At 47.4% G+C, this 20,580-nt stretch overlaps 6 protein-coding genes across 6 annotated transcripts in view; 3 read left to right on the top strand and 3 right to left on the bottom strand.

The window, feature by feature from the left end:
- BP5553_06835 (uncharacterized protein) overlaps nucleotides 1-807 on the top strand; it is a gene marked incomplete at both ends in the record, with an annotated part of 1,356 nt that extends 549 nt beyond the window's left edge. The window contains one exon of the mRNA XM_032015458.1: nucleotides 32-807. Within this exon, the coding sequence (XP_031868879.1) occupies nucleotides 32-807 (776 nt within the window). The remainder of the gene's footprint in view (nucleotides 1-31) is intronic.
- An 897-nt stretch (nucleotides 808-1,704) lies between these two features.
- Nucleotides 1,705-3,746, bottom strand: BP5553_06834 (uncharacterized protein; the record flags this gene model as incomplete). Its single annotated transcript, XM_032015457.1, has 3 exons — nucleotides 1,705-2,088; nucleotides 2,152-2,901; nucleotides 2,967-3,746. The coding sequence occupies 3 exons, from the start codon at nucleotides 3,744-3,746 to the stop codon at nucleotides 1,705-1,707; spliced, it is 1,914 nt and encodes a 637-aa protein (XP_031868878.1).
- Nucleotides 3,747-5,615: 1,869 nt separating this feature from the next.
- On the top strand, nucleotides 5,616-7,509 carry BP5553_06833 (uncharacterized protein; the record flags this gene model as incomplete). Its single annotated transcript, XM_032015456.1, has 5 exons — nucleotides 5,616-5,674; nucleotides 5,898-5,933; nucleotides 5,996-6,354; nucleotides 6,409-7,268; nucleotides 7,318-7,509. 5 exons carry the CDS (start codon nucleotides 5,616-5,618, stop codon nucleotides 7,507-7,509), a joined length of 1,506 nt encoding a protein of 501 aa, XP_031868877.1.
- A 2,379-nt stretch (nucleotides 7,510-9,888) lies between these two features.
- Nucleotides 9,889-10,171, bottom strand: BP5553_06832 (uncharacterized protein; the record flags this gene model as incomplete). The annotated part of the gene is made up of 2 exons (XM_032015455.1): nucleotides 9,889-9,963; nucleotides 10,031-10,171. The coding sequence occupies 2 exons, from the start codon at nucleotides 10,169-10,171 to the stop codon at nucleotides 9,889-9,891; spliced, it is 216 nt and encodes a 71-aa protein (XP_031868876.1).
- A 2,578-nt stretch (nucleotides 10,172-12,749) lies between these two features.
- Nucleotides 12,750-15,890, top strand: BP5553_06831 (uncharacterized protein; the record flags this gene model as incomplete). The annotated part of the gene is made up of 4 exons (XM_032015454.1): nucleotides 12,750-12,944; nucleotides 12,982-14,040; nucleotides 14,111-14,890; nucleotides 14,955-15,890. The coding sequence occupies 4 exons, from the start codon at nucleotides 12,750-12,752 to the stop codon at nucleotides 15,888-15,890; spliced, it is 2,970 nt and encodes a 989-aa protein (XP_031868875.1).
- Nucleotides 15,891-18,589: 2,699 nt separating this feature from the next.
- On the bottom strand, nucleotides 18,590-20,580 carry BP5553_06830 (Uncharacterized protein; the record flags this gene model as incomplete). Its single annotated transcript, XM_032015453.1, has 5 exons — nucleotides 18,590-18,793; nucleotides 18,851-19,191; nucleotides 19,308-19,422; nucleotides 19,524-20,369; nucleotides 20,419-20,580. 5 exons carry the CDS (start codon nucleotides 20,578-20,580, stop codon nucleotides 18,590-18,592), a joined length of 1,668 nt encoding a protein of 555 aa, XP_031868874.1.

The following is a 20,580-nucleotide window of genomic DNA, read 5'->3' as shown; positions in this document are numbered from 1 at the left end:
AACCCTGTGATAACCATTGGTGTGCCTCCAGTTGCCGGCACACCAATTGCCCAAGTTGCTCAAGATGCTCAACACGATGGAAGCCCCCACCCCCACGGCCACACATCAAATAGCGGCTTTCAAACACACACTAGAAAGAAGGGATTTCACTCCATCGGATGTACAGCCGAACATAATGGCACGACAACATCATCCGCAGAGCCACGGATGACTGCACTAGGAGGCGAGTCCACGGACACTCATGCAAGACGCGGGGTTTCGGTTCCGTTACCAAACAACGAGAGACCTAGATTTAAGTGCACAGGTTCGGGTACTGCGAGACATTGTGGCCCAAAAAGGACAAGGACTGGCCATGCTCACAAAACAAAGAAGGGAGGGTGTGGTGGTGTTCATCCAACCCATCACGGGAAGCCAACCCATCATGGGAAGCCAACCCATCATGGGAAGCCAACTATTCCCGTGGGAACTGTAAAGCCGTCGATTGGTACCCAGACAGTGATACCTATTGAACCTACAGCGACTACTGAGGCTATTCCCACTGTTAATGCTACCAAACCAGCTGATACTGCCACGGAAGCAACTGGGACTGATTCGGAAGCCACTGGAACTGATTCGGGAGCCACTGCAACTGATTCGGAAGCGACTGCGACTGCCACAGAAGCAGCTGCAACTGATTCGGGAGCCACTGCGACTGCGACTGCCACAGAAGCAACTGCAACTGATTCGGGAGCAACTGCAACAGCCGCCCCAGGGAATAACGAGGGTGCCAATGAGAATGAGGAGACTGGTGAGGACGACTCTGAGTGAGCAGGGGCACTGCACCTGTTCAAGCTTTTGAGAAAGTCTTATTCTGCAAATATTTAGGGTGGGAGAGGGAGTATTTTCCTCAGCGCGGTACTGGGAACTTTAAAGGCGCTGTTGTGTATATTTACGTTCTATGTTTACTTTTCTTTTTAGAATGGGACTGCCCCCTCGGCTTCTGTCTATCCCGGCTGTTGGAGATAGCTATCTATGATAGTCAATCCGCTGATCGATTACAAAGTCGAAGATGTCCCTGATGAAGACGGATTACATTGATCGCTCTTCAATTTAGCAGGTAGAGAAGCGATGGCTGGGTTTTATCAATTATATCAGATGCAAGATCAACATGTGGTTCCTCCACCTCAATGGCACCGGCCAAAAATTGCGTTCCTTTTTCTCAACCTCAAGAACCGGGTTTCTACATCACTTCCATATGTTAATTGATCCCACCTTCCCTACATGGTGCATCTATAACCCATATTGATTGGTGAAGATCTTATTCCATCTTGTCGAGACAGTTGTCCAAAGCTGATAAAATCGACTGTATATCTCTGTGGTGGTTTCCTAATGTGGACTAGACTTCAAGTGATGTGTAGTCTAAGCATCACTAATACTCCGCTGCAATATGCCGTTCTTACCCGCGTTATCTGGATGAACCCGCTATTCGGATCATTTAATAATAACCTAATATCTACCTGCGATATATGAGCCACGAGTCCACCACCTTGTCTCGGCGATCAATACTAGAAATTAAAATCGAAACGAGGTAGATTAGGGTGTTTCTCGAATCAAACTTAACTTCTTAGGTAATTAATTGAATTTTTAATTTTATTTAGAAACACTTCCCTACTCCCTTATTTCTCCGACCTAAACGGGACTAAATGACTTCCAGCCTAAATCGTACTACAATTTACTTAAGATCTTATCCATATTCTTCAAATCCTCTGGTAGCATTGATTTCCTCGCCTCTCCGTCGCGAGCTATATCGTGGGTTGGCAAGTCTGGTCGATGTTCAGATATTGTCAGTTTAGCAATATCGTTCAAATTAGCTTCAACCACGGATGCGGATCTGGCATCACGCTGGATAGGAACGCCCCTGATACAATAGCCTTGGTCGCTGTCGTCCATGCATTTCAAGTGAATCTGTTCGAACCTCTCCTTTAGTTCCCAAGACAAGGCTCTTTTCCGATCTTGGGATAGGACAATGAGCATCTGGTTTTCGATAACATCGAGAACATCGTGAATAAATTTGGGACACTTTTCATGAAGGCGCATTTTGTTGAACCACTGTAAAGGTATCAGTCACTATACGAGTAGCCATGATATCCCTGATGCCTTCTGCGAACTAACCTCTGTCACTTGAGTCTTGACCTGCGCGACATAGCCGGCCCGCCCATTGATTTTCTTAAGGTCGAAGAATATGTTGTTTATCGATCCTGTAATGTATTCCGATTTTCGCTCCTCCTCAAATTTATCTACGAGTTCCGAACCGCCCAGCAGCCAGGTAAGTAGCTCCAAAAAGAGGCAGCCCAGGGTCCATATATCATAAGCTCGAGAAATTGTTCCGCCTTCGACATCACACTCTGGTGGTCGGTAACCAGGGACTGCGGGAATCTTGAAATTTGGAATGTTCGATCGGCTGGTGTCGCGATTTAAGGATGATAACCCCAGGTCGGATATAACAAGAATTCCCATCGGATCGTTAGAAGAACAGAACCATAGGATATTATCCGGTTTAATATCGCCGTGTCTACCGTATCTCTGTACATCTAGATTCTGTAGGTGATTTGGATTATGGATAATATCTATTGCGGTCATAATACCTAAGCACTGCTTAGAAACCCACCGAGCTGTGCGGATGTTTAATTCGGGTTTTGGCTTATGTGTTGCCCAGTATTGCTCAAGAGTACCGTCTGCCCACGGGAAAAGGAAGTAGCGGTTTCTCCGGAAGGTAAAGGTAGCCAAAAGAGTTACGAAGTGGGCATGTAGCAAACCGTTAAATCGTTGCAACTGCTGTATTTCGTTTTGGAATTGCTTGTCGCTATTGAAATCCGTGTCATGAAGCATCTTTAAGGCAAAAAGATCACCTTTTACGCAAATCTGCAAATATTATATGAGCTCTACTCTGCTTACGGCTCTCTTCTCAATTAAAGGCATTGGCTTACCTTAAGAAGGACGTCATCAAACCCATGACAGGACGGGTGAATTTTGATGCAGGACACAACTGCGTAGCCCCCTTCCCCCTGTGATGGATGCGAAGAAGAAGAAGGCGAATGTTCACCCCTTTTACACCTCGGTAGAATAGTTCTATCATCGAAGGTGGAGTGCTTTGCCTTAAAGTTGCCGTCGAGATCAAAGTATGGGACCAGGAGCCGCCACTGATTTCTCTCAAATGCCTCCTTCTCGTGAGTCTTCCATCCTTGAAAGCACACTAATGGATGATTAGGAAGAGTTTTGTGACAGAGGTTTACTTTTCCTTTGATCGTAGCCTCATGACGAATAAGAGGCAGATTTTGATCGGATACTTTGTCCTGGATGAATTTGCCAATCTCGTCTCCTCGCTCAAGTAAAACCAAAAGAGCAAAGGTCACGAGGTATGTCTGGGTAGTTGGTCCTATATGCTGGTTGGCTGGTGGTCGAATAGACTTGAGGTAAGTCTCGGCATTCCCCAGTTTGTAAGTCTTCAGTTCGGCTAAGATTCGGTCTTCTGATAGGATGTGATGTAATAGCTTAAGGGTCCAGAAACCGGCATTAGGATCATCTGCGCCCTCGATCTCGTACTTTCGAAGCAATTCATCCAGTGGAGCCTCGTCACCTTCCTCAATTATGGGCAGGCCATTATTGGGGCTATTCATTAGAAATGTGGAGCTTCGGTATGGCTGTTCATTGATAAAGATCTGTGGTGGATGGGGAACCCCGTTTTGGCTTGCCGGAGACTCGTCCATGTAATGAAAATTTTCGGGTGAGAGGGCGCCTAAAGTAGGCTGGTATAGTGTACAATCAACACAATTCAGGGAAGCAAATGGATTGACAATAGGGGTCCTGACTTGGGCCGTAGAGAAATGCCCGCAAGGAACTGTAGACTTTTGAAGTGGCAACGGCTAGGTAGGCAAAAAGCCTTGCCTGGAGCGAGGCATGTCTTATTAAGTGAGGCCTTACCCCCCCTCCCTAAAGCCATGAATAATTCAAGTTATTCATGCTATTTATCCCATTTATCTGCCTAATTAGACTATGGCAGGTAGTTGAGCTTCTGCGTGTCCGCCTTGATTAGGCTTTCAAGGCTCGAGGCCTCAATTTGACGATTGTGTCTCTGGAGATGTCCTCAAACTTGAGAAAATGTTACCCCTTGGTCTGTAATGGTGTAGTGCCATTTTCTGTAACTGGGTAGCAAAAGCAATACCGAGTATCTACTATAGGGCACTTAGCCAGGGGTGTAAATAAATTCATCCACTCGTTGGCTATTTCATTTAGCGGCACTGGCCGCTGCAGCAAGGCTGAGGCAATATCTGACCCCGTGAGACCGCATACCATCAAGCCCTGGGGTCGTGGCGCTCGGGCTGATATCTCAAGGCTGTAGAACGCCTCGAAGGGCCAGGTTGGCAGGGGAGAGCCTCATTTTGTGAAGGAATAAGCTTCTAGCGGGGCGGACGGGCACAGAGAAGGGAAGACGCCCGGAGGTGATTGCTTCATCGTCGATGGGATGGTGGAGATCAAAATTGGGATGTGCATAGCATATCAGGATTTATGGGCCAAAATGGCTGGAATGTCACAATTGATGTAGCTTTCGAGATATAATCCCCCTTCTGTGTTTCCGTCGAGTGCTGTCGCGGAATCCTCGGCTACAGGAAGGTAACCATTAGAATTCCCTCAGCCACCGAAATTCAAAACCGTCCTCCCACAACTTGTATCCGCGACTGGGTGCGAGTGGCAGATGCGACATCCATCATGCTTATTCGTAGTGCTGAACTTGGACTGTCTGATGGAGCGCCTCGATTTCTTGCTTTACCCGAATCGGTCAGCGACTATCAAAATGATGGCTACAATGCCCCCTAACGTACCAGTTTCAGAGGCCGAGGAACTGTACATTGGTATCTACCACGTTTCCACTAATAAAACTTCGTTAATAAGTATATGTTTAAGAACGCATCAGTGCCTCCTTACCACGACCTGTGACTGGCCCCGGCCAAAGAGCTCTGTAAAGAATATCTCTAGAGCGTTCTGTTCTGTGTACGTGGCTCGGACGATAGCGATCGCCATCACGCAAGTGGTCGACGAACGCAAGACTTTCTTAAGAGCAAAAGATGGAGGTATTGTAGTTGAGATGTTGAGATGTTGAATATAACATCTAGGTATATGCGAATGAGACCTGAGCAGGCACTCGAGTACTCATTGCCACAATGTTACATGAAATATTTCACGATTGGCAAATTTTTTGTTGTCACCATTTGCGAGAGTGTAGCGTGCCACGGTGCTGAGTAGCATTCGGTGGCGTCGTACGAAGTATTCGGGCATATTGATAGGCGGAAAGCAAGGCGATATTATGATAGCTGATAGCTGATGGTGGCATGGTGTTATGTACGTCGTACTCTATGGGGCATCTTTTTTGCGCCCGGTAAGCAATTGCGCCACGTAGTGGAACCTCACTCACTGGTGAGGGTTTCTTGTAACCTGCAGAACCAGGCCGTGTTGTTCGACATTTATGTACGTACTCGTAGTAGACTGCGCCACGTCGCGACAACATCTTGTTCGAAGCTATCGCGAAGAGGTCGGAACCGCAGCCACATTATATCTGAACGCGTCCTTTGCAGTCAATTATGGATTGGGCCCGCGATAACGCGGGATTAAGTGACAAAGATCTGGATACTGTCTTCAGGTATGAGGAGAAACCTGTGTCGGTCGTACGGATGCTTGGGGGCGAGAAGGTGCAGTCTCCAGACGCCCTCGAGGGGATATCAGTGCTTAACACTCATAGAAACCCGAGATTTGGTCATTAGAGGGGGAACAAGAATGGGATAATTGGATTGATAAGGCAAGGATGACGGCCTTGTCCTCGAAATGGGGCATCGGAGAAACGGGTGTAACTGACCTCTTCACAGGAACGTCCGGATATCAATGGGTCGGTATCCGGCCTGGTACTGATGTAAAGAATTCTCCCTCTTAAATCGATCTGGCAAAACTAACCTGGTGTGTAAAGTTTGGCCAAACGCACCGGAGAACCGTTGTTCGGAAGCATGAAGAAAGTCCACTCTGATGACTGGCTTGACCGCATCAACGCAGAGATGCCAGGGCGGCCCACTACGCAGAGGACTCTGACATTTGCGTCATTAGCTGAGAAAGTTCGAACAGCGCACCCAAGCATAGGGAGTGCGAATATGAGTAGCCGAAAGAGTGTCCGGACATTGCCATTCTCAAAACACATATTCCGACTTATCACCAAGAAATTCTACACCCATAGTTCGATAGCTCGGGACATAAGCCGTGCGGATATTCCGGTATTTTCTAGTGCAGCAATCGAGATGGGGGGACCCGATCGGCAAGCATATCCTGCCTATGGTGGGCTCTTGTGACAGTCGACAGAACTAGCCATATGTCTAACTTTCTAAATAGTGTACAATTGCCGCAGTAGTAATGCATGGGAGATGGATCTCGCGCTGACCGCTACGTACTTCCCTCATTGCGGCTTGACCTTTGCTATTTTGTTTGGATGCCCATTGTCGGTGGAAGAGGAGATTGTGAAGCGCTTGACTTTTGCTACGGCCGAAGCTGCCCATCCCCTTCTTATGCCGGGGATATTCGCAGAACTCGAAAGGTCTAGACACGTGCATGTCGTAGAAGCCACGATTGACGAGCTGGAGACCAAGATACTAGAGCTGGACATCCAGTCGGACAGAGAAGGTATGCTGGATTCCGAGGTAGAAAGGCGAAATCAGGAGAAGAGATCTGCGTGGCTAGACACGACATACCTCAGAAACGGACTGATAAGTTGGAACACCCAGCTAGTTAAGATGAGCAATCATGCGGACGAACTCAAGACCACAGTGTTCAAACTTACTAAATCTGATCGAGTAGTTGCACGTACGAGCTTTGGAACTAGTGACGGTATATGTGAAGTGTCAAGCAGCTTAAGAGATTTCAAGGCTAGCGGATCGCTATTGTCCAAGCATTCTGAGGTATCGGACTTTTCGTGCGATGGATCAATTAATCCTGCCGGAGACGGACTGGTTGAGAAGCAACCAGGAATCCATGGAGAACATACTCAGGGAATGGGTAGCGGGAAAGAATTTCAAGGACCTCCCCAAGTGCATGGAAACTTGATAGCCCAGCAGCGTCGTGAAGTTGACAAGGAGCATATGCGATGGGTTGGAGACAAGATCAAATATCGAATTCAGGGGATCAGTGACGAATACGATGACAAGATCCGGGATTGTACTATGAGAGTCGACGGGATGGCCATGGCAACCCAATGGGTACGACCTCTTGGTAACGCTGAGCTTCACCAGAAACTAACTTGATTAGGCTCAAGGTGAAACGACCGTTGAAATTGCATTAGCGACGGGCCGGGAATCCAAGCACATGAGATCTATTGCTCTTGTCACAATGGTCTTCCTTCCGGGCACTTTCTTTGCGGTAAAACCCCTTCTACACTTGGATGGACTCGTCACTGACATGTATTTATCCCTAGACCGTGTTTTCGATGACATTTTTTAACTGGTTGGGCTCGGATGGTGCGGTTGTATCAAGATATGTCTGGATATATGTGGTTGTCACTGTTTTCTTTACCTTCCTGACAATCGGGTCTTGGTGGTATTTCGTTGTATATCGTCCGTCTAGATCTCGAAAACCCACCTGTGAGGATCAAACAGCCCTAATATGAAGGATGGTATAATCTTAGTCTAATTAATCAAGGTGGAAGCCTTGTTTTGTAATTAAATGTGTGTGGTGTAGTACTGTGACTCAGACAAAAGGTAGTAAAACCCGAATGTTCCACATATTCTAACAACTTCTGATGCACATACTTGTGCCTCTGTACAATTCACTTTACCAACTCGAGATTAGTATTTCTCCCTTTGCACGCTGACCTTTTGTGCATCACCCTCTACGAATCAAAAACACCTCTTTCCATACCCAGTAAGTCATCTGTCTCACCAAAGCACATCGATAACCGAGAACAAAAGAGCTTACAATCACATCAGTTCAAACTGAATAAACTAGTAAAAAAGCAACCGGTTCTCTGCTAGCCGAGAGTGCTGATGCTCCAAAGGAGCGACTGGCTTAGTCCTTGACCCTTTCAACCTTTCTCTGAGTATAGTTTACAAGTGGGATGAGGTTGGTTAACTTGTACGTAGTGGTTAGCAGTTAACCTGATAGCAAGCATATCAAAATAGAAAATTCTCAAGTGATATAACTTTATTTACAATTGGCTTTATACCCCTCCACATCCTGAGGTATAGAAGCAAGTGCCACCTATATCTGGGTGCAGACTCATCAAGGGATTTTCTGGCCGGCTCCCACTCCCCACTCCCCACTCCCCACTCCCCACTCCCCCTGCCATGTTTCTATGTTAAGGAAAGCAACCTGGCACCGACCACTCGTAGATCCCATATCATGCCGAGTAGCTGCCCGTTAGATTATTGATGCTGCCGAGAAATGTAACAAACCCTGCTGCATATCTTTTGCCAGTTAGCTCCGAAGCTGCGAGGAGCGTCGAGGATTTACTTACACCGCTAATCTAGCGAACACCTCTTGCATTTTTGCGTCGATTACCACCGACAGGGGCACCGTGAATACAAACACGAATAGACATACCTATTTAGGTACCGCACCCAAATTCTGACGTTGTGAATGGCATTTGAGCGATATTGGCAGGTTCGGGCTATGACATTGTCCAACTAGTGAAATGGCATAAGGCTCTGTGCTGTTATTATCACATCACCTACCTAGATACAAGGCAAGCTCGCACAGCACTAAGCTAGGCACATGTCGCTGCTTAGCTAGAAAGCCCAAGAAGAAAGCCTGATGTTTCAGGGGCACGCATGAATATTACATGTTGTCCCAATCAAGCCACTAAACACCAAATTAAATGGGGGTCTGACTCTCATGTATGAGGTTAGCGGCGGTTCATATCTGAAGCTATGAGGAGTTATCGCTTCATCAGCCTCCGCATTGGACCGAATGGCAATTTCCGGCTGCGGCTGGCTGGTGTCGGGGCTATCTGTTGCGATTCAATTTGAGGGCTGAAAATTTCGAGGATGTGAAGCTAATAATATTTTCAGGGCCGCATCCACTTTCTCAGGATCCAAGGGCGCATTTGGTTGTGGACTCAAAAAGAAATCTCGAGTTTGCGCTTGCGTACAAGTACGCCTAAATTGGAGGGGCCGCCGAGCTTTGATCGGCTTAATACAATAGAATCATTTTTGAGCTGTCTATGCTTTTGAAGATATGAGCTTCTTGTGGATATTATCCATGCGAACTACTCAGCTATAACTCCAGATTCTGTGGAAATAACAAAATCAAAATTAACCTCCTCAAACCCAATACGCCATTCTGGCCCATTCTATCCTAAGGGGCTAATACATGTCGACCACGAAAAATAAAGAGAGAGTAATAATGAACTAGGACAAATGGTATAAGGAAGAAAGGTGTTGCCTCCCAAGAGAAAAAAGAAACACCACATGGCCGTCATTCTGTCGCCATATCAGGAATACCGTCAAAACCGTATCGCTATGTAGAGGGAACACGGCGGGGGAACATAGCGATTCGAGAATTTAGAGTAGGCTGCGTGACTTCAAGTAGTACGTAGTTTAAATGGGCTAGCGTAGTAGGATCAACCTGGTTTTTAATCTATGCCATGGCTCGTAAAGGCGACTTCATTGTAGGCTTCCTAAACTCTTCCTGTAACTCCCAGGAGAAGCGGGTGCGCACCATCTGATCAATTGAACGTCAGGTATACCTCACCGCTCGATTAGGAGAGGCCAGAACTCTAAGTCTACGCCTATGAACATCGTCCGTGAAGTCCTTGGCATTTGTTGAACAAAATTTCCTGTAAGTCCACCAGATCATGATCAGCTTTCCGCACTTTTGTATGATTTATTGCTTGGAGAGGGCGGGACGTACTACGTCGAGGGGTTTGGAGGACTTGATGTTGTAGACATTGTGGCGCATCTAGGGAAATGGTAAGTTCGAATACTCCTGCGTTTTGAGAATAAACTCGGTTTATTATCTTCCTTACCTCCACTTGGAACTCGGCACTATCTCCGAGAAGGTCCTTGAGGACCTGAGAAAGTCTCCGGGGAGTAGCATACTTGGTATGCAACTCATTCTTCTCCACCATAATGATGCCTTCGTCGGCAACGTCAGCGTGGATTGACATGAAGCGCGTCGTTTCAATCGTACGGTCGTGGTGTAGTTATGAGTTGAAGAAATGTAATATAAACAGGAAGTTCAACAGAATGACTGTATGATGGAAATCTGATCTGACGTATAGTATCGTTAGATGGAACCAAGTCGTGATCTCACGGTAACCAGGTGCGTGGACATTATACGCAAGATATACTAATGGAGGGTGAGATCCATGGAAGGGGCGACTGTGGGTAGAGTGCCTCATGGTTAGATTTCCTTACGAAAATTAACTGTATGCCTTGACTTTAGCTGGGAAAAGCCAGCTGACTCGATACTGTCAAGAAACGACAGGCTACGAATCCTAATGACTCGGCCTACATTGGCCTACTTTGGCTGAATCACCGGCTCCCGAAAAAGAAGGGCATGCCGAACAATCGGGAACTGATGTGCAACCACTAGAATGATCACCGAAGACACAAGCCTGCAAAAGGGCAAGGGATTTGCAACCACCGTATGGCCTGCTTCTGGGAATATATCGAAATGCTTCCCATGCCATGCGCGTTCCAAGCGCTGGTGGCTGGTGGCGGGTGGGCAGTGATGTTGGTGTTCCGTTTGAATTGCAAAAATGTGAGGAGAGAGGAATAGAGTTGAGGGCGGGCGTACAGCCGCCAGACTATGAGACTGGGTCGGTCTTGTCTTGAGGCAGGCAGCGGTACAGGTCTTGAGGATACGGCCTGCTGAAAGGTTTGAATATCGGTCCCAATGACCACAAGCACAATGGAATAGTTTGAGCAAGCCTTCGGGGGCGACAGACAATGCAGCAGTAATGGGGCGCCACTGGGCAGTGCCCTCGTGCCATCCTTGAAGGCAACAGCTACTGCACAGCCTCATCCCCAAGGTCCATGGAGTTGGTATTTTCGCAAGGACCGTGCTGAGAATAGAGCATCAAATCTCAAGTCCGTATCCTCGGGAATGTAATCGGACTGTGCTCGAGAGAATGCTTTTAGGAGTTTCTAGTGAAGTCTAGGGAGGGTTAACTTCGTAATATCGCTCGAGAACGTCTTACTTGGGCGTAGAGTAGCTGGTGCACGACGCGGGAAGCCCCGAGTAAGCGCCTTGGTCTATGCATCGGCACGGGCAGCGGCCCGCGCATGCTTGGCACGGGCTTCGCCTAGTTATAACTAATCAGGCTAAGCGTGTCTCCGATTAAGCTAATCATTACACGTTACAAAGGTACTTCGTATATCAAGTCGGACCTCCTCTCGTGTTGCCAACTTTTTACGCAAATATCACCGCGGTATTGGCTTGTGCCCAATTCTCGAGGGCACCGCCATTTCTCTTATAAGTTTGTTTCTGCATCTAGAAAACTGGAACGGATCCAGCAGATCACCAAGAGAGCGAAGATACTTTGGAACTAAAAAGAACAGTGCCTCCAAGAGTGTATAGTGTGTTATATAGGCTATTTTGCTTTCTTTCTGAACACCGCCATTTCGTATCGTATATCGCTGTACCTCTACTCCTATCCTTGTTATGGAAAATATAACAAAGGAAGCGCGTCGCGGCCATTCGTCCAAATATTAGTGGGAAGGAGCTGCGTACTCGTACGAAAAGCCTATCATTGGTGATCGTCACAAGGGAATACTTATGGACCTATGGCTAGGTCGAATCCCTAATGGCTGGGGAATGCAGGATATCTCGGCCAGCTTCTACTTTTTAACCACCCTTCCCAAACCTTTTATCGAGTGTCTCAACAAGCTTGACTGGACTAACGTCGTCGCTGTTGATATTCGATAATCCGGTTAATCTGGTTGCTTCGGTTGTGTGTGTCCATTTCGCGCTACGGACTTGAACCACTACACGCCCCGGCCGATCAACACAAGTGTCGGGTAGTCTGGACTGTGCACTCCCTTGAAGTTTAAGCTAGTTTGGTCTGGCGGGTGACTAGGCGTGGAGTAGCAATTGGACTTGAAGTCTTGAGGGGAGTCGAGGGCACTGGCGGTTTTGTTTCTTGCATCTTTCCTAACAACCTTTTGCGTCAGCGGCATAAATGGTTTGCAAGAGAACCGATCTGATCCCAACGGAGCCAAATGCCCCAAATTACACGGTAATTACGGATCCCTACAGAGTGCAAGTGCAACTCAGTACTTCCCAGTGCTCATACCAGCATTGAAAATTTACAACTTCTCGAGTGCCTCTGCTTTATGGGGCATGGCCGAATCCCGATGCTACATCGCGGTCATATTGAAAGTTCTCCGGCGGTAATGGCTTAATTGGATAGGTTCAATTCGCAATCCTCGACACCCCACCATCAGTTGTTTCACTAGGAATAGATATGCGGCGTCACGTCGCTGTCGAGCTGAACAACCATCCCTCGGGGACGAAAAGGAATTCTTGCCGCATTTGCCGACTTCGCCCACAACCCTCAAATAGCAAGACCTTTGCCGGTCGATAGTCCTAGTGTATTCCGCTGATCCACTGGCCGTCATGCCTTCCTTCACGCGCTGTGGCGCTTGGGGGCCTTAAAACTTCACGCGTACGGAGTGCTCGAGCAGAGCCGCAAGGCTCTGGGCTGCGACTGCTAGCGATGTTAAACCCTCCGCTGCTGTAGGATGGCTGATGGATATAGTAGGCGCTGGTCCACTGGGTTTCCAACTTATCTTAGCACGAATTTAGATGGATATTGGCTGATCAAATGGAGCCAGAGTCCGAGACGCAGCAGACACGCCCGTCTGTCAAGTCAAGTTGCCCAACTGAACTTGACTCCGCCGCCCAGCCTGACAGTCAAAGGCAAGGCTCCAACGCATGTCGCATAAGCTGCCCCCTACCTGACCCAGCTGACAGCGCCAGATTTCTGAATCCCAACCACGCCCGTCTAGCAAGGGATCAGGCCTCGTGTCCTGGAACCCCGCCCTACAACTGAGTGTTCCTGGAGCCGGAGCAGACCTGCTTGATCACACAAAGCCGCAGAGTTCTGCGCCATCGCATAGTACCGTTGTCAATGACCTTGGCAATGCCCAGTATCTAGCAGATAATCAGCCATCTAGCGATGTATTGTTCAGCAACGATTCTCGAGCGTCGACAACCGACCTGGTCGCCCACCTTGGGGCCGGCCTTACAGATACGGCCGGTTGCCCTGCGCTTAGGGAAGCTGATGTTCGTGGTCAATGCCTGGGCACCCCACAGGATAAGGCTGAGTGGGACAATTTGGAATATCAGCCTCCGGAAGAAGATCACTTAGGGATGTCCATACGCGCCGCCCTTCGAGAGTCTGCCGCAGGAGGTAAGGAGGAATACTTGCCTATTGATGCCCTAGACAGGATTGTTACTAGGAGCCGGGTCCGGTGGGAACTTAGCCGCCTTGACGTAAAGGTAGTCCCGCCTGACAAACTAGACTCGTTGACAGACGATGTCTGGAAAGTAGCGTCGCCGTCGGCTGTTCCGTCGTGTTCGATGTCGAAATTTCCGGACAAGGAAACGACAAGGAAGAAGATCTTTGCAATCCTAGGTTTGATGGAGAAATATCCGGAAATTGTAAACTTCATCCAGGAGGGCCTCCACGACAATGACCTACCCTTCATACTCTCGAATGGGCCATACCCGGGCTCGCGTCAATTGGATAGGAAGGGAAGCGACGGCAAACTACGCCCCATCCAGCTTTTTAATAAATGGAGATTATCTGAACGCGAATCCTTCAACAACTACCAATGGCAACTTATTGCCCCTTACTTTCATCTGAGCACGAAACCAAACCAAAAAGTGCAACATTACAATTTTGAAGAACACCGCATAGTCCTTCCGTATATAGAAGACGACGAAGGCAAACGCGGGAACGCGGGCGGTTACGGTGACGTTTGGAGAGTAAAGATACATCCTGCCCATCATAACGGTTGCGGAGACTCGGTACGCCTCAACCTATCTTTATTATCCGGTATCTGTATTTAGTCTGAGTTTGACTAACATTGCAAAACAGACCCCTTCTAAAGATAATCCGTCTTATGCCGTCAAACGCCTACGCCTCAATAACTACGAGGCGTTTGAGGCCGAAGTTTCGAACTTGAAGCGAGTCAGCAAAAAGGACCATCTACACCTCATTAAGCTTCTAGTCACGTTCAAATGGCGCGAGCAATTCTACCTTCTCTTCCCTTGGGCGGATGGCAATTTGCTAGACTTTTGGAAATTGTACCCTCAGCCGTCTCATCTTAAACGAGATCGTAATATGGCCGTGTGGTTCTCCGGACAATGCCTTGGAATCGTGCAAGGACTAATGATGATTCACACAGCAGATAGATCATCTACGGATGGCTTATCTAACTCATCTGGTCATCAAATCCACGGAAGACACGGCGATCTCAAACCAGAAAACATCCTCTGGTTTAAGGCATACCAGGATACAGATCTAACCAGCTTGGGAGTGCTGAAAATTTCTGATTTCGGCTTAACCCGGTTTCATAGAACAAGGTCGAAATCTCACTTCGGACCTGTTGCAGTATCGCCAACTTACCGGCCCCCAGAATACGACGTTGCCAAGATGGTCTCACCTAGCTTCGACATCTGGACTCTGGGCTGTGTTCTTCTCCAGTTCGTCGCTTGGTATCTTCTTGGGTGGGAGGAAGTTGATAGGTTTTCCGAGGCGCGAACAGCAGATGACCGTGGGAAAATCCCCGAGGACGTCGGGAAAATCCCTGAGGACGTCTTCTTCAAATTTGTAAACTTGCAAACGGGCGCAAGAGCCAAGGTTTCCGTCGCCGATGTAAGTCAATCAGGTCTTACACTGGTCTTTGGTGCTTCGTGATGCTGACCTGCCTAATATCCAGGAATTTCAGACTCTATCTGAGCACCAAAATTGCTATGATTTTCTATTCGATATCCTCACGTTCATAAAGAAGAGGCTTCTTCGCATGGACCCGAAGAATAGGGCTGATTGCAAGGAGATTGTTGAAAAGTTTAGAGAACTCAACAACTTATGTTTGGCAGATCCAGACTATTGTACGAAGCGAGTAAAAGTGACTCCGACACGGTCTGGAACGGACCTCTCTGAGGTATCAGAGTCGACTCTCCGCTCGCAAGAGGGGCACTGTCAGATGCACAGAACCCCCCTTCCCAAGCACACCGACCCGCTAGAGAATGATTCCCAGCTGCTTGGGACCCTGCCCCAAATAAAGGAGATCACAACTTCTCCATCGGACCATAACAGCCCCGAGACACAGAGCCTACAACCCCAATCACCGGCCAAGAAGGTCCATTTTGAGGAGCAGCAGCAACAGTTACCGGAACCAGGGGTATCCGGGCATGAAGATGATATGGGAATCGTGCGGGATGAGCTTCTAGACGACCTAGTTCAGACGGAAAAGCAGAGCGAAGTCAACCGGGGGCATGTTATCCAATCCGATCCTGGTTCGCCGTCCATCGTAGAGTCGGTTTCTGCTCCAAACCCACCAGGTCCTCCTGTCTGTATGAACCACCCCGCAGATGACGAGGAAATGGGTAATACATTGGTTGACAATGATGGCCCCCATGAGCTCCCGTTAAACGATCGCAAATCTTCCATCCTTCAGACTCGTAACAATCATGGCGACGATAATAACGACGTTACAAATCGAGCTAAAATCACTCAGGGCGACAGCAATGGGGACGATTCTCATGTGGACAACGTTTTCGCAACACTCAAACGGCTAGCGCCAAGAGCAGAACAAATTAGCGAACCGCCCCTCAAATATAGAAAAAAATCATTCTCAGGTCAAAGGTTCTGAGGACACAGCTGCATTAAAGGGTCGCTTAAGGGGCTTGAAGCACTTCATATCACGCCTCTCCTGCTTTGCTAGCAGCCACTGGTTCATGTGACAATCACTATTCAGCTAGGCCTCTACACGGAGTTGCGACGAACGTCGCATTACTTTTACTTTTTCTGACAAACAGGTCGTATCTACAGCCACCGAGTACAATCATTCTACTTTCTATAGTCTTGGGTTCTTGGTCCTCTAATTTGCTGGGTTATAGGATTACGGTATCAATAGGATTAAATTTGGCGTTGAATAGCCACCATCATTGGCATACAACTAGTACATGGGAAGTTGGTGCTCTTATGGATAATCATAATGGTGTCACGAAATGGGTCATATTGCAGCATTCTTGGTTCAGTTTTGGTGTTTAAATTTCAATTAATCGCACATTTCCCACCCACGGGAGTATACTATTTTACTTAATAATAGTTTTAGTACTATATTATTGTCATATTTTCATATTCTTTCATTCTTTGCTGATGACCTTGAATGAGGTATTCAAATTATCAAAATAGGAGATTCGCGTCTTGCCCTTTATTACAGCCGGTAAAACTGAAGCAGCCCGAGAAGTTACGAATACTGAATATTGAAATCCTGTTGGCGATAAATGACACCATATACATGTAGAAGGTTAAGCACAGTCGGATACGCCCTGCTTTGTGTTCTCCCGATTTACAGGTCTCGTACGCAAAATTTGACTTGGAATATCGCTGACAACCACCGTCTGAGATATAGTAGGCACCCTTCCGACCATTACGATTCTCCGCCCGGTCATGCGAGTTACGAATGGTGCTTGTTATCCATAATAGTGAAGGCGAAATATACTGCTACCTCAAAACTAAATAAGGCATGTTTCTTTCCCATAGGCTCGACCACTTACTACTTAGTACGTTCTAATTTTTCTATTGAAAACTACTACAAAACTAAGAATATAATTTGGCAGATGCTCATGGCATGACACCAGTCTGGGCACTTTAAATCTTTCGATCCGATATATCTATGCAGCTCCTGGAGTGTAGCTTGCATAAACTCGAGGACTCAAGCATCCCAAAACGTGGCGCGCGCAACCCTCCTTGTATGATTACCAGTCGCTATCTCCCCTGCATTTTGTTTAAGCTGGCACGAGTAAAGCCTCATAAAATTGAATGCCATCAAGTGCATCGTCTGTTCAACCTTTCCACAATCCAGATAGTTGTGCCAAACCAAGTGTAACAGTTATAGTCATGATTCAGAGGTTTAGAAATATAGTCTTTCGGATGGATATTGAATGCTTCCGAGTAGCTGCCTCTCATTTCCCTCCAGGCTAGTTTAGAAGCATCGTCGCTCAATGTCGGTCTACAAGTGTCAGTCAGTTTAGGCATCACAGCCGCCAGTCGAAAGACCCTACCCATCTCAGCTGTCCTGGAGCACGAATAGAATACACATTATGCCTCATCTAGATGTGAATTTAATGGGGCTGCTTCCTAAATCCAAAGAATTACTAACGGGAAAAACGTACCTCTACGGTATAATTGCCCAAACCGTAAATCTCTTTCAGCAGCTGCGACAGATACTTTGGATTAGAGACATATCTCGAATGGATGGTTTGGAGCTGTGGTCTCAAGTGGGGTGACTCGGGTCCAGTCTCCCCAGGCTGCCCTATTAGTTTGGAAGAGGGCATTGCGTGCCGATGCAACAAAATATAGGTTCACGGGACTTAATATTGTAACAGCTTGTTGAAGAGTTCGAAGAAGATAGTTCGAGGTGCTGATAAACAGGGACGAAGAGAAAAGAGATGAGGAACCGCCGTGACTCAAGTCACATCTACTTATACGAATGTCCATATTGAGTCAACAATTATTGTTTGGCATTCTTGAGTCATCCTACTCCGCGCCTTAACGAGGCATTCCAAGCCCAGATCTTAACAATAATTATTGAATGCAAGGGGAAAAGTGGCCATTCTTAGTTCTAAACGGCTCGTTGGTGGTGGCTTAGTTCAAGTTTGAAAAAAGCGCAACCATAGCAACAATGAGGCCGTAACTTGGGGAAATCCAGACCAAACTTCCGGGTCTCATAAAATAAGGCGTTGGGTTACGTCGGTGGTATAACTGGATATTGCGCTTCGTTAGGCATAAATGGGTGAGTGTTTCTTTGTTGGCCTTTTTCCGAGTCCTGCGAAGCAATCCCACTTGCGTTTGACAGATACTAGTCTACATAGGTATGTCACAATATGATCAATAGCTGATTATGGACTGTTAGCTAGGTAGGCAACGTGGCATTCCGGGTTCGAAGCCATGTCATCACATCAAGTCTGCCATAATGTAGACTGCACCGAATTCTGCTGGATCACATATACGAACCAATAGGCTTATAGTTTACTCTACCCTGAGGCCCCCCGTTTATTCTAACATATATGCATGCACATTATTGCAATGCTAAAGTGACTACCCTTTAACAACCCAAAGTCATGAATGAGTACTCATACTTAAGAACATCATGTAACCTGGACCAGTTGGAAGGTAGCATATTTAATCAATGCTCTCCGCACGCAGCAGCCCCAAAATACAGGTGACCAGGCCCCCATCAGTACATAGTTAGAGTTCCTAAAAACTACAGTATTAATACACATATCGAAAATAGACGATAAATCCTCGTCTAGATCGCGATCGTCCTCATGAAAACCAGACACCTTAGTCTTGATCCGAATCCTCCATATCTTCCCACTCCCCCATCTCATCTGAATCTTCATCTTCACCTGAATCTTCGCCCATGATCCGCCTCATCAGTGCATCATTCTCCTTGGTACCAAACGTATGCCGCGCTTTCTGCATCTTCGGAATCTTGGTGATGTCATATTGATCGCCGCCGGGGTGCTCCCTCTTAAACTTTGGATACTATTGCCCATAAGGTCAGCATTAGGTTCCCAAAAGTCAGACGAGATCTCAACTTACCTCAGTCTTCCAAGCGAATCCCCTCCCCCGCTTCTCCTCACATCTCTCTCTCAAATCATCCAAAGCATCCTGGTCAACATCCTCAATCCGTTCCAACAACGGATCAAGTACTACACAATACATATCTGCAGACCGAACAATTTCATGGACCCATTCGATATCGAGATCGGCGGCGGTGTTCATCATGAAGTCGAGGAAGAATAACGTCATTACCCCTACGTTATCTGGGAGTGGGGACGTGGAACCGATAAGGGCGGATTCGTGAAGCATTTCGAGGGCCGTGATGAATATTACACCCATCATATCAAATATTTCGTGCATGCCTTCGGAATTCTCGTTCACTAGTGAAGTATTAGGCGGTGTAGAGTGGGATGTTCGGGGTAGGGGAAGGGGAAGGGGTCCGGGGGAATATGATGGTAAGGGTATGGAGAAGGGAGGTTGACGGAAAGTAACATACTCATCAAGGTCATGTGGTCGCACATTCCTAGGTAGGTTGCGAGCCCTTCGACCAGGGCCCATTTCTTGAACGGGGAGACGTCTTTCTTGAAAATGAGCTTGTTGAACTCGGCAAGCTATACATGTATTGTTAGCAGAAGGGCCATTTATTTCAGTGTGTAGCATTCGGTGGTATTGAGGCAACTGCACTTTGGGGACAGGAGCTGCATGGACTTACCATATTCTCCAATACTTCTATAACCCCATAGCCGGAGAAGTCATTATAGATATACATATTATGCATATCCGGATCACGTTTATTCACCTCCTCATTAATCTCATAAAATCTCTCAATTCCGGCTTTAGTGATTGGGAAGCCCTTATCAGTAGCGACTCTCGGGGGGACAAAGGCTTCCTTCTCTGCGTCCTTGTCCGTCTTTCCGTCACCATTCTTGCCATCGTCCCCAGCATCATCCCCTATGTTCGGCACAATTGCCTTCGTCTCTGCTGCTGTCAGCCTTCTGTGCTGCTCAAACACACCTCTGATCTTGTCCATCTTCTCCTCAAATGGTTTTGACGCCTCTGTGATTCTGCGTTGTTCCTCTTCAACTGTCAGGGTATCTGCGGCGTCATGATCCAGGGCCAGATGTATCGCCTTGTTCTTCTCCTTCTGCACCCCATTCAGGCCATTTTGCAAATCCTTTTTAGCCTTCCTTCGTTCTTTCTTCATTTCATCATTATACCCCACAATCAATTTCGCCTCTTCTGCTGTCATCGTTCCAGCAGTCACAAACTTCTGTCTAGCTTCGTCCATTTTCTCCCTGTATGGAGCCGATGCCTCGTCTACTCGGCTTCGTATTTCCCCACTGGAAAGAAGACGAGCGCCCTGAGCAACCTCATGAGGAGGGTTAAGAGCTTCGTTCGACGCCTTTGTCCTCTCATTCTCTAGCCCATCTAGAATATCCTGCAGTGATCCAGATATGACTTCCTCTTCTTCCTCGCCCTCGTCTGTATCGTCCTCGTCGTCCTCCTCGCGTGGTTCCCACATGATGAATCCAATCTCAACGGGATCTCGATTTGGAAGCTAGAAGACGCGGAAGTTTAAGTAGGCTAACGGAACAGAGGTCATATACAGAACTTGGGTCCGAGTATTTGTACTTCTTCGGCGCAGCTGCTGGTGCAGATGCGCCAGCTTGAGCCATCTTTTTTCCCGTCATTGTTTTCTTTGCAGCTGGGGGGGGGGCAAGAGCGTTGGCGTCTGCGGCCGCGAGGGGTGCTTTTCTTTTTGGTGGCAT

The sequence above is a fragment of the Venustampulla echinocandica genome (assembly GCF_003357145.1).
Source record: "Venustampulla echinocandica strain BP 5553 chromosome Unknown scaffold_4, whole genome shotgun sequence".
NCBI lineage: Eukaryota > Fungi > Ascomycota > Leotiomycetes > Helotiales > Pleuroascaceae > Venustampulla > Venustampulla echinocandica.
Note: the sequence above shows the minus strand (reverse complement) of the source record. Positions and strands in the feature narration are given on the sequence as shown.